Source organism: Narcine bancroftii, chromosome 1 (assembly GCF_036971445.1).
Source record: "Narcine bancroftii isolate sNarBan1 chromosome 1, sNarBan1.hap1, whole genome shotgun sequence".
Taxonomy (NCBI): domain Eukaryota; kingdom Metazoa; phylum Chordata; class Chondrichthyes; order Torpediniformes; family Narcinidae; genus Narcine; species Narcine bancroftii.
This window is the reverse complement of record NC_091469.1, coordinates 36,577,349-36,604,580: the sequence shown is the minus strand read 5'-3', so window position 1 is coordinate 36,604,580 and position 27,232 is coordinate 36,577,349. Positions and strand designations below refer to the sequence as shown.

The 27,232-nt window shown below is 42.7% G+C and overlaps 1 protein-coding gene across 1 annotated transcript; it reads right to left on the bottom strand.

Moving 5' to 3' along the window:
• On the bottom strand, positions 1 to 23,807 carry chrnb5a (cholinergic receptor, nicotinic, beta 5a). Its single transcript, XM_069883894.1, has 5 exons — positions 23,646 to 23,807; positions 20,477 to 20,521; positions 16,755 to 16,864; positions 10,394 to 11,333; positions 1 to 153 (listed from the first exon to the last, which is right to left on the bottom strand). Exons 2-5 carry the CDS (start codon positions 20,501 to 20,503, stop codon positions 1 to 3), a joined length of 1,230 nt encoding a protein of 409 aa, XP_069739995.1. The 5' UTR covers positions 20,504 to 20,521; positions 23,646 to 23,807.
• Between the last annotated feature and the right edge of the window lie 3,425 nt (positions 23,808 to 27,232).

Below are 27,232 nucleotides of genomic sequence, written 5' to 3'. Positions count from 1 at the left end.
TTACTCCGCATCAGAAAACACGTGTGGTGAGGTGTGGTTTTGAAAGAAAGGTTGAAGATAAAGACCCAAAGTACCAACCACACACACAAACACAAATATCCACAGAAACAGGCGATCGATCACCATAGCAACGTACTTCCAGTCTTCACTGATCTGAAAATCAAAGATCAAAAAAATCAAACATCAAAAATTTATTTGTTCAAATTTTACAACGAAATGTTGCAAATAATTTATTAGTGTTCTTGGTCATTCTGAGTGCTGATGTTCTCAGGATCATCCAGACATTTGCTTTCATTTGGCATTCATCCATTTCCTTTAAACTGTCGCATTTAAAACACACTGTTGATCATTCTGAATTTGGGCAAGAGGAATCTGGGTAATATTAACTCCACCTTGTTCTTTCTACTTTCATTTCCACTGAAGGTAACTTGCAGGAAAATTGAAAGTACCATTTAATTTGAGGTTGAGCAAATATTGGTACAATTTATGCTCTTGCATGAAGTAACTTGGGGCCTATTTCCATGATATCAACATGTGCATTTATAATCTTGCAAGGTCTTTGACAAAAAAAATCTACAATGCTTTCTTACAGTTTAAGACACTGCTTTAATTACCCACATATTCCACCACTATTATCTGAAGCTAATTCAGGCTCTCACTTCAGTAATGAGGGAGAGTAAAACTTTTGAATGAGATGTTAAACCTCTTAAATGAAGGCATATCTATTCCATGGCACTATTTTGAAGAACAGGAAGTTCCAATATTATACATTCTCCAGTGAGTGCTTCTTTAACAAAATTATATCATTATCTTGGTGTTGTGGGAGCCTGCTTTCTGACATATCACAATGAAATATTTTGTTAGTTGTGAAGCTCTCTATCATTCTGAAGTTATAAATGGAGCGATAAAAATGAAATTACCACTATACCCCCAATTTATAAATATTTAACATATGAATATTTTCCATTATACCATTGATTCTTTGTGGCTACTTGTCTTTGATTTAAGAAACTACTGCATTAATTTCCATGCATAGTACATTTTTGTCCACCCATTTAAATTTGCAAAATTTCACTTAATAATAGATTTCACCGCGGGAGCTGTTTGTCAAGCCAGGAGCCCTCTTTGGATACATTTCCTTGACATGAGAGAAGAAGGGAATGAGGCATGTGGATCACTCATCTGGTCAGAATCTGAAATAGCCCCTTTTGGCTGAATAAGGAGAACTACTGATGGGACCTTCACTCAGGTGGACAGCATGTCCATCCTGTGCCTTTCCACAGCTCAGCACCTTGAAGTTCAAGAGGAATGTGCATCAACCTCGTGCAATTTAGTTGATTTATTTCAAAAGCCATTCTTGTTATCAACATGAAAAATGATACAACAGTTTGAAAGGAAATGGAGGTCTCATAAATCCTCAATTCCAACTCCAGTGAAGGAGAAATATGACCAGGTAGTTTACAGCAGCATCCAGGATCCACTGTGTTGAGACACCTCAAAGTAAAAAAATGAAGATGAAGGAGCCAACAAATTGTTAATATATTGCTATTGGAAGACTGGTGGAAATTTGCATCTTAAAACTGAGTTCAAGCAGGGTGAAGAGTTGCAGCATTATTTAAACCAGAAAATTAATCTCTTAAAATGTCAGCATCACAAGGCAATCCATTGACACTGAGCTGTTTGGAGAATTCACCTCCTGCATTACATCTGAGAAGCATTGCCTAATATTTCAAATGACATTGCTCCATTGTTGTCAGGAGTACCTCATAGCATTGAGGTGAAAGGTTCAACTTGGAGTAATTAAATAAAATCTTGACCAGCCTTTTGGCAGTAAATCAAAAATTGGAAGGGCTTCAGTTAGTTGAATGGCAATCACAAAGCCAAGAAAAATGCCCATAGAACATAAAAGAAAAAAATTATCCTGGTCACCAAATAAATCATTTTATTCACTTGTTAGCTTAATCTTTACAGATGTTTTCCAGAGGACAGCTAATGAAGCCACCTTAAGCTTTGGGTGTTGGGCTACTCCCATATTCTATTCAGGTGCCCAAAATGTTATGTTCCCACACCAAAGTTGTCTTCCTGCCCTGAAAGAAAGCAGTCACGGGCATTATTTTCTTATTAAGTTTGATCTGCAGAAGAAGGATAAGGAGAGGCCCACTTGAACCCTTTGCAGTTTACAGGCTTCTCTCTGCCACAACCTGCCTTTCGCCTGTTCTTTTCACCGGTGTCGATCCATTTCCCCACCTAAGCCACAAAGATGTGTATCATGGGGGCACTGTTTACTTTAGCTGCTCTTTTTCCCTTTTATACTTCATGTTTTTTAAAAGCTTAAACCCTCTATTTTTGATATATACCCTCATTTTATTTTTTTGGTCATCCTTTGCTGGTTCCAACGCTAATCTCAATCTTCTGGTCTATTCTTTGATTTCAAACAATTTGCAACATCATAAGGGAGCCACAGTGATACATCCTTCCTGTAGAACTGTTCTTTCTCTTTGAAGTATAGCTTTGCTGAGATCCATGAAATATTTCCTTAATTGAGTGCCTTGACTGATCTATAACATGCCCTTTAATCTATTTTCCCAGTCCATATTGGTCAATTTTCTCCTCTTACCGCTACTTTTGACTTTATTTAACTTTAGAAAATTAGTTTCAGAAACAGGTTTCTCATCCTCAAATTGAATACAAAATGGTACAATGCTACAATCACTCCTTCCCACAGAATCCTTCGTAATGATATAATTGCAATAGATCCAATTTTACTACAGCCTAGACCTAGAAAATGCTTGCTCCCTACTCTCTTGAATACAATATAAGAACTCATCAGGCTACCCTTGCCAATTTGATTTGTTCAATCTATATGATAGGTAAATCACCCATTGGTTAATGCAGTATATTTCTTATAAGCCCCCATCATGTTTTGGTTTATAATTTATATTACAGATCACTATTTTTAGGTGCCTGCCAGTTACTTTTTGCTCTGTTACTTATCTCCATCAAAACTGATTCTACATCTTGAACTTCTAAGCAAATATCATCTGTCACCACTACAGTAAACTCAATCGTCCTTGACAGACTTAACCTGTAAATGTGTGGATATATTTGCTTCATCTATTCACCTTGCAGGACTCTTCTTAAAAAGGAGGGCTGAATGTGGTAAACCACAGTAATGCTGTGATTGGTTACTGATGGCTGGACACACCTCCTGAGATTGATCCTACCCACATCCCCTTGCATGCTCTCCATTCATTCTGCCAGTATCAGTTGATGAGGCTGGCTGCTGCTCTAGCCTATAGTCAATAAAATTGATGCACCATCAATCACCACAAAACCAATAGTCAATTTATTGACTATAGACTGGAGAAGCAAGAGGACCATGCAAGGGGTTGTGGGTAGGATCAATCTCAGGAGGTGTGTCCAGCCATCAGTAACCAATCACAGCATTACTGTGGTTTACCACATGAGCCATACACCTCCTTTTCCTTTGTGAGTAAAAGTGGAGCTGGCTGATGGAGGACCTCCGTTATCTTCAGGCCGACTTCCAGGCCAAACATTTTGGCAGTTTCCGCAAAACAGGACGTCAAGCGCTGAAGAGCTGGCTCTGAATGGGCAACTAAAGCGGCATCGTCTGCAAAGAGTAGTTCACGGACAAGTTGCTCTTGTGTCTTGGTGTGAGCTTGCAGGCACCTCAGATTGAAGAAACTGCCAAAATGTTTGGCCTGGAAGTCAACCTGAGGAAAACTGAGGTCCTCCATCAGCTAGCTCCCCACCATGACTACCAGCCCCCCCACATCTCCATCGGGCACACAAAACTCAAAACGGTCAACCAGTTTACCTATCTCGGCTGCACCATTTCATCGGATGCAAGGATCGACAACGAGATAGACAACAGACTCGCCAAGGCAAAGAGCGCCTTTGGAAGGCTACACAAAAGATTCTGGAAAAAACAACCAACTGAAAAACCTCACAAAGATTAGCGTATACAGAGCCGTTGTCATACTCACACTCCTGTTCAGCTCTGAATCATGGGTCCTCTACCGGCATCACCTACGGCTCCTAGAACGCTTCCACCAGCATTGTCTCCGCTCCATCCTCAACATTCATTGGAGTGACTTCATCTCCAACATCGAAGCACTCGAGATGGCAGAGGCCGACAGCATCGAATCCACGCTGCTGAAGTTCCAACTGCGCTGGGTAGGTCACGTCTCCAGAATGGAGGACCATCGCCTTCCCAAGATCATGTTATATGGCGAGCTCTCCACTGGCCACCGAGACAGAGGTGCACCAAAGAAGAGGTACAAGGACTGCCTAAAGAAATCTCTTGGTGCCTGCCACATTGACCACCGCCAGTGGGCTGATATCGCCTCAAACCGTGCATCTTTGCGCCTCACAGTTCGGCGGGCAGCAACCTCCTTTGAAGAAGACCGCAGAGCCCACCTCAATGACAAAAGACAAAGGAGGAAAAACCCAACACCCAACCCCAATCGACCAATTTTCCCTTGCAACCACTGCAACCGTGTCTGCCTGTCCCGCATCGGACTTGTCAGCCACAAACGAGCCTGCAGCTGACGTGAACATTACCCCTCCATATATCTTCGTCCGCGAAGCCGAGCCAAAGAAAGAAAAGAAGAAGAAAAAGTGGAAATAGAAATTGTGAGTGATAAAGGATGAGGAAAAACATGAGACCATGCATACAAAATGGGGCATGCAGGTGGATTGAAAACTAATGTTGAATTCCATTGGAAATGCAAACATTTTGAAGAGGATTTCTACATGAACGAATTACAGCTTGAAGGACTTAAGAGGAGGAGGAAAGGTGATTGGAACCAAATAATGGTTCCTGCTGTAATTTTGCAGATGATCTATTGTAAATGCTCAACCTCGGTGAAAAGGTCAGAGATATTCTAATCTTCCTCAGTTAGCTCCCTGTTATTTAGATGGTGTAAAACATGAAAGTCTACATATGCTATGATTGTAGTTAAAACACACAGATGGTGGAGGTATTTAGCTGGTGATGCAGCGTCCATAAGAGGTAAAGATATATTACCGATGTTCCAGGACTGAGCCCTTCCTCAAGATGTGGAGAAGACCATCAGTTGGCCATCCATTAAAAGGACAGTGAATGTGGTTTAAAACAGATCCACAACAGGCAAGAAATCCCATTAGGTCTGCGCTAAAATAATCAGGGCACCTGGAATATTGCTTCAGTATACAAATAGTGCTTGGATTCATGATGTGAGAGGCACTGTTAGATGTATGTACTGGCTAGACTCAGGTAGGCAAGAGATTAACCTTGGCATCCAAAATGATGTCACAAGCCACTGCCAATGGATCAGCAATGGGATAACAGACTTTTCTAAGGACATAACTGTAGCTTCCTGTTTTGCATTTGTAAAGAGATTTCCACCCCTTCTTTCTTTCTTTCTTTGGCTTGGCTTCGCGGACGAAGATTTATGGAGGGGGTAAAAAAGTCCACGTCAGCTGCAGGCTCGTTTGTGGCTGACCAGTCCGATGCGGGACAGGCAGACACGATTGCAGCGGTTGCAAGGGAAAATTGGTTGGTTGGGGTTGGGTGTTGGGTTTTTCCTCCTTTGCCTTTTGTCAGTGAGGTAGGCTCTGCGGTCTTCTTCAAAGGAGGCTGCTGCCCGCCAAACTGTGAGGCGCCAAGATGCACGGTTTGAGGCGTTATCAGCCCACTGGCGGTGGTCAATGTGGCAGGCACCAAGAGATTTCTTTAGGCAGTCCTTGTACCTTTTCTTTGGTGCACCTCTGTCACGGTGGCCAGTGGAGAGCTCGCCATATAATACGATCTTGGGAAGGCGATGGTCCTCCATTCTGGAGACGTGACCCATCCAGCGCAGCTGGATCTTAGACTATTATAAAATGTATTAGTCAATAAAGTGCAATTGAAGTACTCTCACAAGTTCATAAGGAAATATAAGCACCAAACCTGCATGGAGAGAAATTAAATAGGACACTTTTTACTTAATGTGGCTGATGTGATCAGTATCGCTGTGAATACCAGTGGCTGCCCAGGTGGAAACTTACAAATAGAACAGTGCTCTTGCCCATGGTCTTGCAAGAATTTATCATTAAAGGGAGAATGGATTGCCCTTATTTTGTAATAAGTAATATTTATTATAAACTTCACTAAACATTTTTCAATGCATTTTTTTAGTACCAGTAATTAAGTGGGACCTGAACTACCGCACATAATCATATCCATGAAAATCTGAATTTGGGGAAAAAATAGTGCAATTTTTGTCTGTATGGACCCTGCACAGAGTATTTTTAGATGTGAGTAGTGTGCACATCACTGGCTAATTTTGGATTGAGCTAAAATAAATCAAGAGCATTGATTCATGCTAATTCTTGCCTAAAATCTTTTATAGAGAGATTAACTAATTTTTTGCAAAGACCTCAAATTTGCTCAAGTAAATGCTTACCCCAGCTGCAGAGTGTATTGAATTAGAAAGTTGAAAATGCCACCCAAAGGAACAAAGAAAACTTGCAGCCTTACAAAATCACAAACAAAAGCTCCAGCACAAGAAACATCTGGGAGGAGCCCAAGTATAATTTTGCATCAACTAATGCAGCAAGGCTTGCTTTAGTGAAGTTGGAAACAAAGTATTACTGAACCTTGTCCAATTAATCTTAAAATGAAAACTCTTGTTTTCTTTAACATTAGGACAGAATTATAAGGAATGAATTTTGTTTAATGAAAGGGAAGTGGTGTCGCTAAATATGCTCAGAGTTTTTTGCGGGTTAGATCAGCACTGCAGGTATAAGAAAACCAACAGGTGTAGCACATTGGGCAGAAAATCATAAAAATTGCAGATGCTAATTTGAAAAAAAAACACGAAATACTGAATGCATTCAGTAGGTCAGGCAATATTCAGTACAACCCTGATTTTCCTAAATTGGATTATCCGAAATCCTCAGTTATCCAAAAAAATTGGACCCGGAAGTGACATCTGTTCAGCTCCAAAATTTTTATCAGACAATTGAGGATTTCATAAAAATCAGAAATCCTCATTTATTTGAATTTGAAGTTGAAATGACATAATTTCACCTCTGAAAAAATTTGGATAAATGATGATATCCAAAACAATCAGAAATCCTCAGTTCTTCGAATTAGTTTTAGAGCTGAACTGGCATCACAGATTGAAAAAAAATGGGAATTTTGGAAAAACCTCTGAGTAGAATATTGAGTTTTTGGTGTTGGATTTATCTTATTTTGTTAGGTTGTTTTTTTTTCTGGTGAGAATTAAACATTATTTTATGCTAAAAAAAAAGCCTTCCCTTATTGTTTGTTTTTTAAATACTGTTACAAGTGATTTGCTGTTGTTACTGGGCTGTGCTTAAAAAATGATAAATTCTCCAAAAATATCATTTATTCAAAATAGGCCCGGTCCCGACCACTTTGCATAATTGGCATTGTACTATATGTGGAAAGAGAAACAATTCTGACAAAGGGACTTCTACTTGGACATTATTTCAGATTTTCGTTCCACAGATACTGCCTGACTAATTGAATGTTTCTCGCATTTACTGTTTTTATATTGGGATGTTCAGGAGACAATCAAAAAGGTGCCATGCCAGAGGTTGTTATGCAGGCCTCAGAATTACTACAGTTTAGAAACCTATGCTCCAGGATATTTGAAATTTAAGAATGTGAGGTGGATAGATCTGTTAATAATGGAGGCAATCACAGCAGTTGTAAGAGACATCTTGGTACAAAACTACAAAGGTTTTAAGAAGTGGCAGAGGGCAGAAAGCATTTGTGGGAGAATATAATTTATGATATAGAGCCTGTAATAGATCAGGAACTAAAGAATGAAAAATGTATTTTAATCATGGGGAATTGTAATCTACTGATAGACTGGACAAATGAACTTAGCATTAGAAGTGTAAAGAATACCTGAAAAAAAAGTATTACTGCTGTTACATCTTGAGAAGTGATAAACTCCATGGGCTAGATGGGGTAAGTCCCAGAGTTTTGAATGAGGTGGCCATGAATTAGAATGATGTATTGGTTAACACATTGCAAAACTGTGCAGTTTCAGAAATGATTCCTGCTGATAGAAGGGTAAAAAAATAATGTGACCACTCTATTTAAAAAAGGTAGAGTGTTAGTAGGGATTTCCCAAACTGTTATCCCTACTTCAGTCTTTGTGAATATATTGGAACCTATACTAAAGGAAGTGACTTTGATCCATGGAAAATTTGGAGTACTGTGTACAGTTTTGGTCACCAAATTATAGGAAAGATATAAACAAAATAGAGAGAGTGCAGAGAAGGTTCACGAGAATGTTGACAGGATTTCAAGGTTTGAGTTACAGGAAAAGGTTGTGCAGACTGGGGCTTTTTTCTCTGGAGCGTAGAAGATTGAGGGGGGACTTGATAGAGGTGTTTAAGATTTTAAAAGGGACAGACAGAGTAAACATGGATAGGCTTTTTCAATTAAGAGTGGGGGAGATTCAAACTAGATGGCATGGTTTAAGATTGAAGGGGGGAAATTATAAGGGGAACATGAGGGGAAATTTCTTTACGCAGAGGGTGGTGGGGATGTGGAATGAGCTTCCGACAGACGTGGTCAAGGCGGGATCATTGGTTACATTTAAGGAAAGACTAGATAGTTACATGGATAGGAGAGGACTGGAGGGGTATGGACCGGGTGCTGGTCAGTGGGAGGGTGGGGATTTGTTACGGCATGGACTAGTAGGGCCGAACTGGCCTGTTCTGTGCTGTAAGTGGTTATATAGTTATATATAAACAGAGTATGCAATGTAAACATGGATTTACGAAAGTTAAGCTGAACAAGAAATCTGCAAGTGTCATACACAACAGTGCTGGAGAAACTCAATAGCTCATGTAACACCCATAGAATACAAAAGGTAATCAGTATTTAAAGGTTCAAAGGCTCCTTTAATTGTCATGTAATGATACAAAAATTGTAAAATACATTATATACTTTCGCCTGCCGTAAAGGCAAGCAAAGAGTCACCATGAGCATTGCCTGTTGCCCCAATAATGAGGGAGAGAAGCAAAAGAGAGTCCCTTCAGAGATACTGGGTTTAGAGCCTGAGCCCTTCTTCAAAAGGCCTGAAGGGCTCAGTCCAGAAATGTCTATTGCCTTTTGCTTTCTATGGATGCAGCATGGCCTGCTGAATTTCTCCAACACTTTTCGACACTGCTTTGTGAAAGCGATATCACATTTGACTAAGATATTAACATTTTTTTGAGCATGTCTCGAGTTGAAATATGTGGTGTATTTGGATTTTTAGGCTTTCAATGAGATCCTATGAAGATGAAAAAAGGTTAGATATCAGGAGTAATGTGCTAGAGTGGATTGATAATTAGTGAATAGAGAGAAAACAATGAGGAGAAACAAACAGAACTTTCCATATTTTAGGCTGAGATGACTCAGTGCTGCTTGGGTCTCCTGTTCTCATAATCTCTGAAGGCAATTTGGCTGAGGAGGTCAAATTTAACATCAGACAATATGAAGTAGTGATAAGACTATAAGGGAGCCTCATGTGTAAGTGATGTGAAGGGACAACCACTTGGTAGATGGTGGGAACCCGCGTTGTCCATACTCTCTGGTAAAAAAATCAATTCTGACTATTTTTAAATGATAACATACTGGGTTACAGGAAGTTGTACTACAGCACCAGTGGCCTGAGTTTGAATCCGGCATTGGCTGTAAGGAGTGTGTTTGTACTCCTCAATCCTGCTTGAATTTCCTCTGGGTGCTCCAGTTTCCTCCCACATTCCAAAGGCATACGCAGTTAGTAGGATAATTGGTCACATGGGCATACCGGCTCATCAGCCGGAAAGACCTGTACCTCTAAATTAATAAGGTACAAAAGGCAATTATTAAGAGAAATGGGACTGTTTAAAGTTAGCATGAGAATACATTTCTTGACTTAAAAGGTGGTGAATCTTTGAAATATTTACGGCTGAATAGTGAAGAGTCATTGATTGCATTTGGAACAGACTCTGATAGATTTGGGCATCACGGTTAGCGGAGTGGTCAGTGCAACACCATTACAGGGCCAGTGACCCAGGTTAAAATCTGGTGCTGTCTGTCAGGAGTTTGTACATCTTTCCCATGACCACATGGGTTTCCTCTGGGTGATCCAGTTTCCTCCCACATTCTAAAGACATAGGGGGTAATTGGGCAGTGTGGGTTCATGAACTGTATACCCCATAGCTCTATCTTCATCAAACTGTTGAACAAGAGGGGGTGGAAACCAAATTCTATTTGATTATGACATGAAAAAGTATCTTTAATTAAAGACCCATATATGTACCATGACTTTGGATATGTCTATTATCTTTAGTTTCATTAGATGTTAAAATAATAGGAAGAAAAGGATGAGCTCACACTCTGATCTTCATCTTCGCATTTCAGGTGCTCTGCTATAAATCTGATACCATCTATTGCTTCTTGTATGTTGGACTGAACATTTGCTGATCCCCTCTTCCTTAACTCCGGTTGATGGAACATATCTTCCAATCTCCAGCAATATTTCACTGCTGACTCTTTGTTTCCATAGCTTGTTTGAATATTTTCTGGGTCAATAGAAGCTGATAACCCTTTTGTCCTGATGCGATCCTTGATGCTTCGATTTTCTGGCCGCTTCATTAACAGAAGAGACGGGAGCTTTTTGAGAAACATTTGCTTCACCCAGTTTGGCATGGTGTGGGTGCTGGGCGACCGATGGTGAATGTTCAAAACACAGACACTGGTGACTATTGAAAAGGTTACTAGGACCATGGTAAACATGAGGTACTTGCCAATTAGTGGAACATCCAGTGAAGTTGGTGGAACTATCTTTGATATGAGCAGTAAAAAGACTGTTAATGCCAGCAGAACTGAAATGCACAGTGTTATCTTCTCACCACAATCAGAGGGCAAGTAGAACACCAAAATTGCAAGTGAAGTGATCAGAATACAGGGGATGATAAGGTTAATGGTATAAAATAATGGCTTCCTCTTGATGATAAAGTCGTATGTGATATCAACATATGTTGGGTCTGTTGGAATCTCATTTCTTCTCCCTGGAAGAGATACAATATCCCATTCGCCACTGGGATCAAAGTCGTCCCTGCTTGCAACATCACTACTTAAAACTAAATCAATTTCAGTGCAATCATATGTCCATGACCGAAATGTCAGAGTGCAATTCTGCTGGTCAAAAGGGAAATGTCTCACTTCAATTCTGCAGGCGCTCTTGTAGATGGCAGGTGGCAGCCAGAAGATATGTCCACTGCTATATACAATTGCCTTCGTGTAGAGCGACACCTCATAGCTTCCATCGGCACTAGAATGAAAAAAATAAAAGAGAAATTTATGGTTAATTTCTCAGGAAAATTAGGGAAGTGGAATTACTTCCTCACTTCAAGTAGTCATGACATTCCATTGTTATTTTGCCTTCCTGTGGCACTGAGAGACAAAGGATTCACAGCTCAAATTTTGTTAAGAATAAAGTGGCTGAACTAATGTCATTTATCAGTGTCCTCCCAACATGGCATCCCCAATTCTGAGACACAAGCTATATTCATTTGGCTCTTGTTTATCCTGAGAGATTAATCCTAAATATCTACAAAAATGTGTTAAATAGAGTAAATGCCACTGCTGTACAGACCTTAATAATGTCGCAATGCAACAGTCTAACTGTTACATATCTCAAGAAATCATGGGGAATTTATCCACCATTTCCAGAGATAACCCCCCCCCCCCCATTTCAAAACTGCAGCATCACCTATTACAGCTCCAAATGGAAACATAGGGTGTTCAGGTCTCTGGCATGAGTCTAGTCTTGTGGGTAGGAAGGGAAAGGAGAAGAAGAGGCAAGCTGAAGTGATAGATGATTTAAGTTAGGGAACATATAAGAGGTTCTGTGAAAGAGATCAAGTATCCCAGATGGTATGTTGCCACCTGGTGCCAGGGTCAGACATTTCTCAGATCGAGTTCACGGCATTCTCAGGAGGCCGAGTGAGTAGCCAGATGTCATGGTCCATGTAGGGACCAATGACGTTGGTAAGAGGGTTAGGACCTTCAGTGCTGTGATCTCAGGATTGCCACCCGTGCCGTGTGCTAGTGAGGTTAGAAATAGGAGGATAATGCAGCTTAACATATGGCTAAGGACATGGTTTAGGAGGAAGAGCTTCAGGTTGATGAATCATTCATTGGGCTCTCTCCCAGGGAAGGTGGGAGCTGTTCCAATGGGATGGTTTGTATCTGAACTGGAGATGGACAAATATCCTTGCGGGAAGGTTTGCTAGTGCTGTTCTGGTGGGGTTAAACCAGATTTGCAGGGGAAGGGGAACCAGAGTTCCAGAGTAGATAGAGGAGTGGAGGAGGGAAAGGATGATGAGAAAATTGCATGTAACTTTAAAAGTCAAGGGGTTGTACATGGTGGAAGTTTTCTCAGACACCATGCACGGGCATGACCACGCCAAGCCTGCCCCAAGCACTGCAGTAGAGCATTCAGCCCCTGCAGGGGCCCCCAAGAGCATAACCAAGGCCACAGCATCTGCTCCAGGCCTCTGCTTATAGCACCAGCGCTCGGGAGCCAAAGCTTGGAAGTGTCATCAGCCCTGCTCATTCCAGAGGTCCACGAGGTCAGTTCCTCGTTCACACTGGAGCCAAGATCAGCATCATCCTGGCCACGGCTGTCGAGTCCAGGAACTGACCTCGTGGACCTCTCCTCCATGTGGCCAACACAACAGAAATCCGGATGTATGGAGACAGTCCACTTCCAGATTGGCCAACGGAATTTCACGTCGAGGTTCACCGTCTCGTCCCTCCCGACTGCCATCCTGGGTGCAGACTTTCTCCTCACACACAGGCTTCTGATGGACATTTGAGGTAGGCACCTGGTGTATGCCCGTACCTTCCAGGCGTTCGCCTTGACGCCTCCCGCTCGGAGCAACCGCAGATGGCCACAATCAGCACGCCAAGAGACGAGTTCCAGCGAATCCTGGACGAGTTCCTGACACTCCTCAAGCCACAGTTCTCTGCTGCCTTGCTGCGCCACGGGGTGTTCCACCACATCCCCACCTAATGCCCACCGGTTCACGCCAAGGCACGCCGGCTACTGCCTGACAAGCTCCAGGTGGCGAAAGAGGAGATTTTACACCTGTTAGAGCTGGGGATCATTCGGCGGTCTGACAACACGTAGGCCTCACCACTCCACTTGGTCCCTAAAGCCTCCAGCGGTTGGCGTCCCTGCGGAGACTATCGAAGGCTCAACGAGGCAACAGTTCCTGACCATTACCCCATTCCTCACTTCCAAGACTTTATGGCCAACCTGCATGGTGTGAGGGTTTTCTCCAAGGTTGATCTGGTGTGCCGATATCACCAGATCCCGGTGAACCCTGAGGATATACCCGACTGACATCATCACCCCCTTTGGCTTGTTTAAATTCCTGTGCATGCCATTCAGGCTCAAGAACGCTGCTCAGACCTTTCAGCACTTCATGGACTCTGGGCAGGGACTTGGATTTTGTCTTTATTTATTTGGACAACATCCTTGTCACCAGCAAAGACCAGGCGCCACACAAGGCCCACCTACGTGCCCTTTTCTCCCGGCTGGCCGACTTCGGCCTTACCATCAACCCAGGCAAGTACCAGTTCGGGAAAGAGTCCATACAGTTCCTGGGCCATACCATCATGGCCGAAGGAGCCATGCCTGCCGCTGTGAAGGTTGCCGCTATCAGGGAGTTCCCACGCTCGGACAGTCTCAAGGGACTGCAGGAGTTTGCGGGTATGGTCAACTTTTACAACCGCTTCATCCCAGGAGCTGCCCACATCATGCAGCCGCTGTTCGCCCTCATCGAAGCCAAGCACGAAACGCTTGCTCGGAACCCAGAAGCCTACACCACATTCGAGGCCACCAAGGATGCCCTCACGAAGGCCACCATGCTTGTCTACCCGCACACCGATCTGCATATGGCTCTGTCTGTCGATATCTCTACCACAGCCATTGGTGCCATCCTGGAGCAGCAGGTGAATGGACATTGGAAGCTGCTGGCATTCTTCAGCCGCCTGCTCCACCTGCCGGAACACAAATATAGTGCCTTCAACCGCGAGTTACTGGCATGTATCTGGCGGTGCGGGATTTCCGCTATTTTTTGAAGGGGAGGACCTTTACCATCTTCACTGATCACAAACCTCACCCAGGCACTCGCGATGGCAAAGGATCCCTGGTCAGCCCGCCAGTATCGTCATCTCTCCTTCATGTCGGAATTTACCATTGACATTCGGCACAAGCGGGGAAAGACAATGTGGTTGTTGATGCACTCTCGTGACCGGCCATCTGCGTGCTGACGCCCAGCCACAGCTTCGACCAGCTTGCCTGGGACCAGAAGTCTGTTGAGGAGACAAGGGCCTTCAAGACCGTCATCATGGGCCTGCGGTTCCGAGACCTCCTGACTCTGAGCAGCGAAAGCACCATCCTGTGTGATATCTCCTTCGGTACTCCATGGCCAGTGGTTCCCCAGCAGTGGCGCAGGCAGGTCTTCCATCACATCCACGACCTTTCACATTCATCCATCAAGTCCACGGTCCAGATGGTGGCAGAACGGTTTGTTTGACATGGGCTGTGGAAGCAGATTGCAGGCTAGGCCAGAACATGCACCCATTGCCAGACGTCCAAGGTGTACAGGCACACCAGGGCGCCCGTACAGGAGTTCAAGCACATCCGGGAACGGTTCAGCCACATTCACGTGGATATTGTCAGGCCCATACCCGTTTCCTGGGGCAACCATTACCTGTTTACGGTGGTGGATCTCACCACTCACTGGCCCGAGGTGATCCCGATGCCAGACGCCTCCACCGACTCCTGCTCCCAAGCACTGTTGCATGGTTGGGTCGCCTGGTTCGGCATTCCGGGTCACTTCACCAGCGATCGGGGTACCTAGTTCACATCTGCGCTCTGGGCACAGCTTGCCAACAAGTTGTGGATTCAGCTACACAACACCACGGCCTACCACCCACAGGCCAATGGACTGGACGAATGTCTGCACCGCCACCTTAAGTTGGTACTCATGGCCCATCTCATAAAATCTCCATAACCACGAGTGAGATGCTAGAGGATTGGAGGGTAGCTCATGTTGTTCTGTCGTTTTAAAAAAGGCTGGAAATTATAGGCCAGTGAGCCTTATATCAGTAGAAGATAAATTATTGCAAAGTGTCCAAAAATATCAGATATACAGATATTTGGATAGCCAGGGACTGATTAAGGATAGTCATGGCTTTGTGTGTGGTAGATCATGTTTGACCAATCTTGTAGCATTTTACGAGGGGATTACCAGGAAAATTGATGAAGCAAAGGCTGTAGATGTTGTCTACATGGATTTTAGTAAGGCTTTTGACAAGGTCCCAGATAGGAGGTCTGTCACTCGGTATTCATGAGGTAGCAAACTGGATTTAACAATGACTTTATGGGAGAAGCCAGAAAGTGGTAGTGGATTATTGCCTCCCTGACTGGAGACCTGTGATTAGTGGTGTGCCTCAATATCAGTGCTAGGTTTGTTGTTTGTCTCTATATCAGTGGTCTGGATGATAATGTGGTAAATTGGATCAGTGAGTTTGCAGATAACACTAGGATTGGAGGCAAGAAAGGAGTTCAAAGCTTGCAGATGGATCTGGACCAGCTGTAAAAATGGACTGAAAAATGGCAGATGGAATTTAATGCAGACAAGTGTGAGGTGTTGCAGTTTGGAAAGACAAACTAAGATAGGACATACACAGCAAATGGTAGGGCACTGAGGAGTGAAGTAGAATTGAGGGATCTTGGAATACAGATACGTAGTTCCCTGAAAGCGGTGTCACAGGTAGATGAGTAGTACAGAGTCGATTTGGCATATTGGCCTTTATAAATCAAAGTATTGAGTATAAGAGTTGGGATATAATGTTAAATTTATATAAGACATTGGTGAGGCCAAATTTGGGGTATTTTGAGCAGTTTTGGTCAGCTAACTATAGGAAAGATATTAATAAAATAGAGAGAGTACAGAGAAGATTTACTCGGATGTTGCTGCACTTCAGGAACTGAGTTACAGGGAAATGTTAAACAGGTTAGGACTTTTTTTCATGGAATGTAGAAGAATGAGGGGAGTACAGAGAAGATTTACTCGGATGTTGCTGCACTTCAGGAACTGAGTTACAGGGAAATGTTAAACAGGTTAGGACTTTTTTTCATGGAATGTAGAAGAATGAGGGGAGATTTGATAGAGGTATTTAAAATTATGAGGGGTATAGACAATGTAGACAGGTTTTTTTCCAGGTGAGATACAAAGCAGACGACATGGGTTAAGGGTGAAAGTGGAAAGGTTTGGGGGAACATTAGGGGGAACTTCTTCACACAAAGAGTGGTGGGAGTGTAGAATAAGTTGCCAGCTGAAGTGGTGAATGCCTGCTCTGTTTTAACACTTAAGAAGAATTTGGACAAATACATCGATGGGAGGAGTATGGAGGGCTATCGACTGGGTGCAGGTCAGTGGGAGGCGGCAGAAAAATAGTTTGGCACAGACTAAAAAGGCCAAAGGCCTGCTTCTGTGCTGTAATGTTCTGTGATTCTATGATACTCTATTTACACCATCTGAACTTATTGTTACATCGAATAAAAGGTGCTTCAGCCACACCTTCATCTCAACAGGACTGAGTCAAAACATTAATACTTGAAATTATAATATTTTCTCAAAAATGAAAAAAAATGATTAAAAAGTCAACCTACTTGTTGTATAGTACTATATCAGGGAGCCAAATATGCTGTGAAGATATTCTGAGCCTATCAATGCCTTCATATTTTTCTGGATCCCACTTCAACCGGTAGTCATTCCATTCCTAAATGGATAAAATCAGACACAGACCAGAGATAATTAACAGTGAATTTTTTTTTTTCATGGTTGAAAAGGGCTACATTTTGTAAAAGAGGTGTAGAGTTTATTTTAAACAAATATCAATAAAGGTAGATCCTTGTAAAATTGAAATTTGAACCTTTTGCTACATTTTCACTTCATATATTCATTAACAGACTTTAAAATATTAATTGATTATTTAAAAAATCTTTCATAAACAACTGTAAATTAGGAGAATAATTTATTTTGGAAGAGTAAGGTTTATCAAATTTTGGCAAAGTTTGTTTAATCTTTTGACTAGTAGCGGCCATCCCTTCTGCTGCCAAAGCTCTGGAATTCCCACCTAACACAATTCTGCATCTCTGCCTCTTTCTCCTTTTTTATTTACTCTTTAAACCTACAGGCTTAATTAAGCCTTTTTCTGCTGTATCAGTTCCAATGTTCTCTTTCAACTTCTCTGTGACATGAACATTTCTGGTGTCAAAGATGATCAATAATGATCAAGTTCATTTGATTCAAATTCATCATGAAGTCTCCAAGCAATTACTCAAGTTGCATTTCACCTGCTCCCTCTCATTTGGGTAAGGTGTCTATTGTTGAGACTGTACTCCAGATTTATATTCCATCTGTCCCAACAGCTTTCTGCCATTGATTAAAGAATCTATTAGTGTTCTCCCTGCAACCCAATGAGTAGAGTTATAGATGTGAAAGTGGGTAGTCCTTGTTATGGTTAGGATCTGAGCTGAAATAAAGGATCTCACAGAAAAATGAGGTTACAGATACAGGTACACAATTCTTTATCCGGAATCTAAAATCCAGAAAGCTCCAAAAACCAGCATTTTTTTTTTTTCCTGGTGCTGGTACAACGGAGGGAGAGATTGAGAGAGACTGCAGCATGACTTGGTTAGGCGAGTGGGGGGGGAGATAGATGGCAGCGCAACTCGGGTGGGCAAGAGGGGAGACGGAGAGAGACGGCATCACGACAAGGTTGGACGGGAGGGAGAGATGGCAGCGCGACTTGAGTGGGCGAGGGGGGGGGAGAGAGACGACAGCACGAGTCGGTGGGTGGGGGGAGGAGAGAGAGAGATGGCAGTGTGGCTCGGGGGGGCGGGGGGAGAGACGGCAGAGCGATTTGGGTGGGCAAGGGGGAGAGAGATGCCAGCGTGACAGGAAGGGGTGGATAAGGCAGCACAATTCGGGTAGGCTTAAATCTGGGGCAGCTAGCTTTTGTTCTGAAATCCGGAAAAATCTGAAATTTGGACACACTGTCCCCCAAGGGTTCCGGATAAAGGATTGTGTACCCATAATTCCTTTCAATTTGGACCTTGAACCCAATATAACTTTGACTTTAAATGCAGCAGTTTCAGGCTAGATTGGACAAACAATCTGATGAAAAAGAGGCAGCTGAATGATGTGAGATTGTAGGACAGGTAGAAGTGGGAGCCATTACTGTTGAGGAGGAAGAGGTCCTTGTAAATGAACCCTTGGTAGACTCCTGAGGGGAAGTTAAAGAATTAAATTTTTAAAAATCCACAATAGAAAATGCTTTGTTTTCTATCCAATGAGAAGCTAGTGAGCTCCTAAAATGTGTAGCAGAGCAAGTTGGTAGAAGATGATGTCACGGTGCAAGAGATTGAAGACAAGAAGGTATATATAATACATGACAGCCTTAATAACAGAGCTGGAGTAATTTTCATGCACTGGCAATGGGAGTATGTTGAAAAATGGACAAAATTAATTTTTGTAAACACGACAAGATTCAGGAGAGGGTTGCAGTTTTGAAAGGAAAAGGACACTGTCTAATATACAATTTCTGCTAGTGTTGAAGACAATGCAAGAAACTTTCTGGAAATGAGTCAGCAGGCAGAAGGTGAGGCTAGAGGAATTTAAAAATAAGTTTAGAAATGGCGTCCATAGAAATAGAAGTGAAATTAAGAATTGGTTTTAGGATTAGAGTGGAATGGGTCCTTGGAGGAGGTTTATTTGGTGATATGGAATTGCAGACAAAGGAGGGGTGGCTAAAAGTACAAACTTGAGCTTGGTGATAAAGAAGTTATGGGGAACCTCCTGCATTGCCAGTGATAATGGAGGTAGCAGGAAAGGAGTTTAAGGATAGAGCTTTAACTAAGTACACAAAAGAGCTGGAGAAACTCAGCAGGTGCTGCAGCGTCCATAGAAGGCAAAGATATATAAGCCCTTCGTCAAGGTATGAATAATGACAGGCAGGTGCCTGAAAAGGTAGGTGAGGATGGAAGAAGGGGCGGGGGGGGGGGGGGAGCGTAGGCCAACTGCCAAGGAGCCATCAGTGGACATGGCTAGGGGGGCAGGAAAGAAAAGCTGAGAATTGGTTAGACAGGGGTATAGTTGTGAATGCAGAGCTGGAGAAAAGGAAACAGAGAGCTAGGGAGGGAGATGGGGAGAGAGAGAGAGAGAGAGAGAGAGAGGCAAGCTGGAGGAAAGGAAATATACAGATAAGGAGTAGAGAGATGGTGGTGGGGCTAATGGAAACTGGAAGAGACAATGTAGAAGGGTGCCCAGATGGAATATGAGGTGTTGTTCCTCCAATTTGCAGGTGATCTCAATTGGGCAATGAATGAGACCATGGACAGACTTGTCAGCATGGGAATGGGGCAGAGAATTGAAATAGGTTGCTATTGGGAGATCCCTTCTATTACAGCGGACAGAGTAAAGGTGCTCAATGAAGCAATTCCCAGGTCAGCATCCTGTCTCTCTGAAGGAGGCTACAATGCAAAAGCCTGAATAAAAAAAAGTAGGAGGAGGGAAGTGGGGCAGGGGAAGCAGCAGAGACCAACAGCCAAGAGGTTAAAGGTGGATATGCATAGGAGGGTAGGAGAGAAAGGTTGAGAATTGATCTGGAGGCAGGTAGCTCCATGAGTGCCCTGCAACATCGGTTATGTATCTTTTGGACGTTGCAGAACCTGATGAATTTTTCCAGCTTTTTTGTGTATTTATTTCAATCACAGCATATGCAGACTTTCTTGTTTCACTCTAAGCATATGGTTTATTTTATTTATTCAGACACCTGCCTGCCTTTTGCTCATACACTGAAGAAAGGCTCAGGCCTAAAATGATGGTACTTCCTATGGATGCTGAGTTTCTCCAGCGCTTTTGTGTATTGCATAGCATCTGTAGACTTTAGACTTTACTGCTTAACTTAAGGATATAGTTGTTAGAGGATCAAAGAAACTGGGTGCCACTTTCAAACTGTAAGGCTTAATATTTACCCTGTTCCACATGATATAATACTTGAGTAAGCTTCCTTAAATCAATAATTGCCCTCAGTATAGTTGACATTGTATCTATTATGGACTCCTGGACATTGTTGATATAAGACAGGAAACTGTACCAGTTACTTGCTTCTTTTATGCATGCTCATCAGTTGGATAGAGTTAATTTCAATGAACATTTCAGGATGTGTGCATAAAATATCACATTCAGAAATGAAGTTCTTAACTTTGCCCCATTCATTCCAAGGCACAGTTGGAAAAAGAAAAGGGTTGCAATTAAGACTCTGTTCCTCATGGGGCAGATTTAATATGGTTGCAATGTTTTACACATATCACTAAATCATACAAACCTGAGTTAGCCAAGCATTTGTGGTCATAATCTCTTCCCTTTCATTCTGAAGAAACATAAATATCACACAGTTAGACCTTAAAATATGTACTTGAACTGACAGTTACCAAAACACATTCATACATACTGGCAAATGATTCAGACAAGCTAACACTACATTCTTAACTAACTGAATTAGCATGTTAATCCAAAATATTTCATCTAGATAAAATTCCTCAAAGTTCTAGCTCTTGAGGTTTAATTTGAGTCTGCTGTTTTTTCAGTGTAATTTGTTTCATCCTGTTCTAACTGGTACCATGGATCACAGACCTTTAACTATCAGTGGTGTTCTGTGCAGAGAATCTGAAGTGACAGTGCGGTGCTTGAAGAGTCCATTGTTGTCTCTCAATTATTTGAGATTTATATTAATAACCAGCAGGAGGGGCCATAGTGCAGGTAGTTAAGTGTACTAATAACAGGAAAATACATTGGAGGGAATTTGGCAATGAGAATATCATGGCTCTGCAAATGGATATGGATAGATAGGGGGGGGGCAATAACATAACAGATGGAAGTTATTTTGGATAAATATGAGGTTACGTTTCTCAGTAACAGCAACCTAAAGGCAGCCTATATCTACATTGGGAAAGGTTGTGGATAAATGAAGTACAGAGGAATCCAGGTACTTTGTACATGAATCACCAAGGGGTGGGGGGGGGGGGGGAAATTGATGTGGAAGCAGGTGAGGTAAGTGGTTAGGAAGTGAAATGGTATATTTGCTTTTTTTGCAAAAGGGATGGGTTAGGAAAAAGGGAAGTATTGTTATAATTTTCCTTGTACTTTTGAAGTCATGGAAAGTATTGTGCACAGTTTTGAGCCCCTTATTGCAATGGTTATTATATCAGTGCAGTCCAAAAGAGATCAACTTGGGTAATTTCTGTGATGAGAAAGTTGTCCTATCTTGAGTGGCTTAAGAAATAAGATCTGAATTCCTCAGGGTGTTAAAAAATGAGGGATAATCTTGATCTTATTAAAACACATAAGAATCTCACAGGAGTGTGACAGAGGAGATGTTGAGATATTTCTACTAGTTGTTGAATCTCAAACAAGGGAGCATAGTTACATAAGTAGAGGGTGATCATTTAAAACGGAGGTCAATGGTAAATCTTTGGAATTTGGAATTTTCCTCCCTAGAAGTTGCAGAGACTAATTCAATGGGGTTATAATAAAGAGGAAATTGCTAACTTTTTGTAAGACCAGGAATTTGAGGATAGAAGAGAAGATGAGGCCTGGGGCAGATACTGGATGGTAGGGTGGACTTGAAGGTTCTACTCCTGCCTCTGAATTCTTCTGCTTCTTTTCTCAGAGTTCTCATTTATAAATCTATCCAACAGATTGGATTTCAGATTTATTGTCAGAGTACATACATGACATCACATGCAACCCTGAGATTCTTTTTTTAGCATATACAAAGAAACAAATAAAGAACTGTAAACAGATAATAAATTTAAACAAACTGTGCAAGACAGAGAGAATAAAAAAAATCAATGAAGTGCACAAGTAAGTGTCCTTAAATGAGTCCCTGATTGAATTTGTTGTTGAGGAGTCTGATGGTGGAGGGGAAGCAGCTGTTCCTGAACCAGGTGGTGTGAGTCTTGTGGCACCTAGACCTCTTTCCTGATGGCAGCAGCGACAACAGACTGTGTGCTGGGTGGTGTGGATCCTTGTTGATTGTGCTGCTCTCCAGCGGCAGTGTTACCTGTAGATATTCTCTACAGAGGGGAGGGTTTTGCCAGTGATCTCCCGGGCAGTGTCCACTACCTTTTGAAGGGCTTTATGCTCAGGGGTATTGGTGTTCCCATACCAGACCATGAAGCAACTGGTCAGCACACTATCCACCACACATGTGTAGAAATTTTCCAGGGTTTCTGGTGTCATACCAAACCTCCGCAAACTACTGAGGAAGTTGAGACGCTGACATGTTTTCTTCATGATGTCATTAGTGTGTTGGGTCCAGGAAAAATCCTCCGAGGTAGTGACTTAAATTTGCTCACCCTCTCCACCTCTGATCCCCCAATGATCACTGGATTGTACACCTCTGGCTTTCCCTTCCTGAAGTCAACAATCAGCTTAGTTTTAGTGATGTTGTGCAAGGGTGCTGTTGGGGCACCATTCAGCCAAGTTTTCAATCTTCCTGCTATACGCTGACTCATCACCTTTCTTTATACAACCCACTACCATGGTATCGTTGGCAAATGTGTTGATAGTGTTATTGTCATACCAAGCAACACCATCGTAGGTGTAAAGTGAGTAGAGCAGGGGGATAAGAACGCAGCCCTGTGGTGCTTCAGTACTGATGGAGATTGTGGAGGAGATGTTCTTACCTATCCTTACCGATTGTGCTCTGCAGGGGAGGAAATCCACAATCCGATTACACATTACAAGTTAAGATTCTTTTCTGACATGTTCATTGCTATCATTGCAGAAAAGTTCGATTCTCTCATTTAATTCAGCAATATCATTAAAGGGTTTTTGATTGCTTCAGCTCCAAATGTCTGACTCCTCAACCTGATTTTGCACCCCAGTTCTAGATGCAAAATATTCTCACAGCATCTACTCTATCTAGGTCTCTGAGAATATTAAACATTGCAATGAGCTCACCCCTCAGAGAAAGAAGGCCATTTAGTTCAAAATCTCCTCATTGGACAATGCAACACAGCTCTTTGCCCATTCCCCCTATTGCTTCTCAGCTTTTTTTCTCTTCTACCCTTCCACCTTTATTCACCGGTGACCTCCTATAAATCCCTATGTTAGTCTGTTCTGCTCCCCCGCCCTTCACCTCCACCGACCTTTTTATTCAGACACCTGTCTGCTTTATACTGATACCTTGACAGAGAGTTCAGGTTCTTTACTTTCTATAGATGCTGTGTGACTTGCTGAATTTCTCCAGCACTTTTGTGTATTACTCCCTAAGGCAAATAATGACAAGAAGTCTGGTTAAAACATGCCAGATATTTTTTTTCCTGTTGGCAGCATTCCAGTCCCATATTCTGCAAGCTTGATTTATTTGGTTGAGCTGAACTCATGAATCCTAGAAAAGCAATTTTCTCTTCTGCCTGCATTGTGTAATGATCAACAAAGTTCAGTGTCTCGATCGGATTATTTCAACTAAAGTAGTAGTGTTTACTCACCACACTTATTAACTGTGAGAGGGACACCTTTATTGCAATGGTTACTATATCGGTGCTATTCTTTGCAGGTCTGATGAGCTTATTATAACGATCAGCATGTAAGAGGTAGTTAGCTAATCGTTCCTCTGCATTTGGAGGTAAAGTACCTGAAAACAAGAAAACAGAAAAGGCTTACTAAATTTTAACTTGTTTCATTTATTTGATTTTTGATGTGCTTATGGTAAAATCCATCAGTAATAGTGATTTGATTGCTCTTCTGGTTTTAGGTTCTGGAATTTTCTTTCCTAGCTTAGCTGTAGCAGGGTAATCACAATATGATTTACTTTGCATAAAGTTTAACTGGATTTCCAACCAAAAGCAGTACATTCCTTTATGCTAAAATTTCCCATATTGCATCTTCAGCAGAGAATAAGATGATTCCCTCAACCAGCGATCCATCTCATCATCTCTGCAACTGAACTATGCCACTGTCCATGAAACTAGTTGCCACAGGCAGCTGTGGAACTGAGGCCATTGGATGCATTTAAGGTATTTGATTAGTCAGGGCATCAATGATTATGGGGAGAAAGCTGGGAAGTGGAGCTGAGTGGGAGGATGGATCAGCTCATGATAGAATGGCGGAGCAGACTCAATGGGCTTACTTCTGCTCCTATATCTTGTGATGAAATCCATGCATCCTTTTCCAGAACAATAATTGCTGATTGGATACAACTATTTCCGTATCCCTGGATAACCTGGATTCTTCCGAGGCCTTAGATAAAACCAATATTAAGCCACCCTTCGGAAGCCTTCAGATGAATAAAGCATGAGAAGGATGCAATGTTTGCAAAAAGCTAGATCATTCTCTTTGGGAACGGAGTTGCACAAGACAGTGAATTTCAGGATTCAACCTAAGTAACTGGACCTCTGAGAAAGCAGCTCCTCTAGGCATTGTGCTGACTGTGGAAGCTCACTTACTGGTATATTCAAGTCAGAGATTGACAGATTTTAAGAAATCGAGGGAATCAAGGAATCTGGGGTTAATACCAGAAAATGGTGCTCAGGTAAATGATCAGCCAGGACTTTATTGAATAACAGAGCAAGAATGAGGGGCTAAATGGTTCATTCCCATTTCTTTTCCTGCATTCTTATTTGGCACATCCATTTATTTTTGGCCTCTTATGCTAAACAAGTATTGGAGTAATGGGCACCTATTGTTCTGAGTGTCAGCTTCCCATACTTAGAGAACATCTATTTAATGTATTTGGAATGTCTGCCACTCTACCTAAGAAAAGGGAGGGGTGGGCCACTCACACCAACTCATCATGCCTGATTTACTTTAAATACCCTTAATCCGCTATCAGAATTTTATGTTTAAATGATTCAGGATGAGCGGTAACTCCCCCGAGCATTTTTGAAAAGTGGCACCTTTCCCCACCCCACCCCCACTCTGGTCTTATGCCAATGCCACCCTCCCCTCACCCCCCACTTTGGTCCAACGCTGACACCACACCCCCTCCATGGTTTGACGCCACCAAAAAAATCAGTGCAGCCCACCATTCAATCACTGACTCACCATCTGGTATGTGTTGAGGCATCCTACAATGTTATGGGGGAATCAGGAAATCTTCCAGTGGTTCTGGTGACTGCAAGTGTGGGTAATGCACCCAGATGGAGCTCCTGACTGAACATGTCAAAGAACTGGAGCAGGAATTGGACAAACTCAGGGTCTTTCACAAGGCTGAGATGATCATAGATGCTGAGTAGTTGGGTGACCATCAGAAAAGGTAAAGGGTGTAGGCAGTCAGTGCAGGGTTCCCCATTGGGTATTCCCTTCATGAACAGGTGTGCTGCCTTGGATTCTGTTGGGGCTATGACTTTTCAGGGGATTGCAGCATCAGCCTGGGTGTGGGCAGAGAGGAATAAGAGACAAAATAGGTATACAGAAAGGCAGGAGGTTCTGTAGTCATAAGCAAGGGACTAAGATGGTGTGTTGTCTTCCAGGTACCAGAGAAAAGGATGTTTCTGCGTAATTGTAGAGCATTCTCGTGACAGGGAGGCAGACAAATGTCATTGTTCAAATTGACATCATATTGACATGGGTTGGAAAGTGGAAATGTTTTTCAGAGAGAGTACAGGGAGGGACTAGAGTGAAACATGGTCGGCTGCAGCTGCTTGGATTGAAGGAAAAACACTGAAATGCTGGAGGAACTCAGCCGGTCAATTCAGCTTCTACAGGAGACAAAGATAAATTGTTGATGTTTCAGGCCTGAGCTCTTCTTCAAGGAAATGTCAGAAAAGGCAGAAGCAGTATACATCTGAAAGTCTCAGAATCAGTGGCATAGATAAAGGTGGGAGGGGGGCGGATTCAGGATGAGCGGTAACTCCCCCGAGCATTTTTGAAAAGTGGCACCTTTCCCCACCCCACCCCCACTCTGGTCTTATGCCAATGCCACCCTCCCCTCCCCCCCCACTTCGGTCCAACGCTGACACCACACCCCCTCCATGGTTTGACGCCACCAAAAAAATCAGTGCAGCCCACCATTCAATCACTGACTCACCATCTGGTATGTGTTGAGGCATCCTATAATGTGCTTGCTCCCCCTAACTTTAGAACCTGGCTACGCCCCTGCTCAGAATTCAAACAATGGGGGAGGAATCCAAACCACAAAAGGTGTTAATTGGATATGATAAGGGACTAGGAAGAATTTATCACATCTGTGTGAAAGGAGACAGGGAATGGAAAGACGATGGGGGAAGAAGCTGGTGGGGGGATAGGGGTTAAAGAAAGCCGAAGAAGTCAATATTATTGCTATCTGGTTGGAGGGTGCCCAGTCAGAAGATGAGGTGTTGATCCTCCAATTTACAGGTGGTCTCTGTCTGGCAGTGCATGAGACCATGGACAGACATTTCGGCAAGGGAATGGGATGGAGAATTGAAATAGGTGGCCACAGGAAGATCCACGCAATTGCAGCGGACAGAGCCAAGGTGCTCAACAAAATTATCTCTCATTCTGCATTCAGTCTCTCCGATTTAGAGGAGACCAGAGCAGGAGCACAGGATGCAGTAGATAACCCCTGCAGAATCACAACTGAAATGTTACTTCAATTGGAAGGACTGTTTGGGACACCAAATGGAGCTGAGGGAGGAGGTGTAGGCACAAGTGGAGCATCTCTTGTGGTCAGAGGGGTAGGTCCCAAGGGGACGATTAGTGGGGAGGGAGGAATGGACAAGGGAGTCACGGAGAGGGGAGGAGAGGGGAATATGTTTCTAGTGGGGGAATCATGTAGTGATTGGTGGAGGAGGATGTATTGGATGCAGAGGCTAGTGGGGTGGTAGGTGAGGACAAGAGGAGTGGGGGCAGAGGGGACCAGGGCAGATTAGATAACCTTTATTGTAATTGCACAAGTACCATGAAATTGAGTACACATCATGATGGTGCACACATACATCAAACAAATAAAATATAAAACAACACTATAAAACAATGCAATATTCAATGTTTGGCAGTGTTCAGTTCATGTCTAGCTCTGGGTTAAAAACTGTTTTAAAGTCTGTTGGTCCATGATTTAATGGACCTAAAAAGTCTACTGGAGGGCAGCATTTCA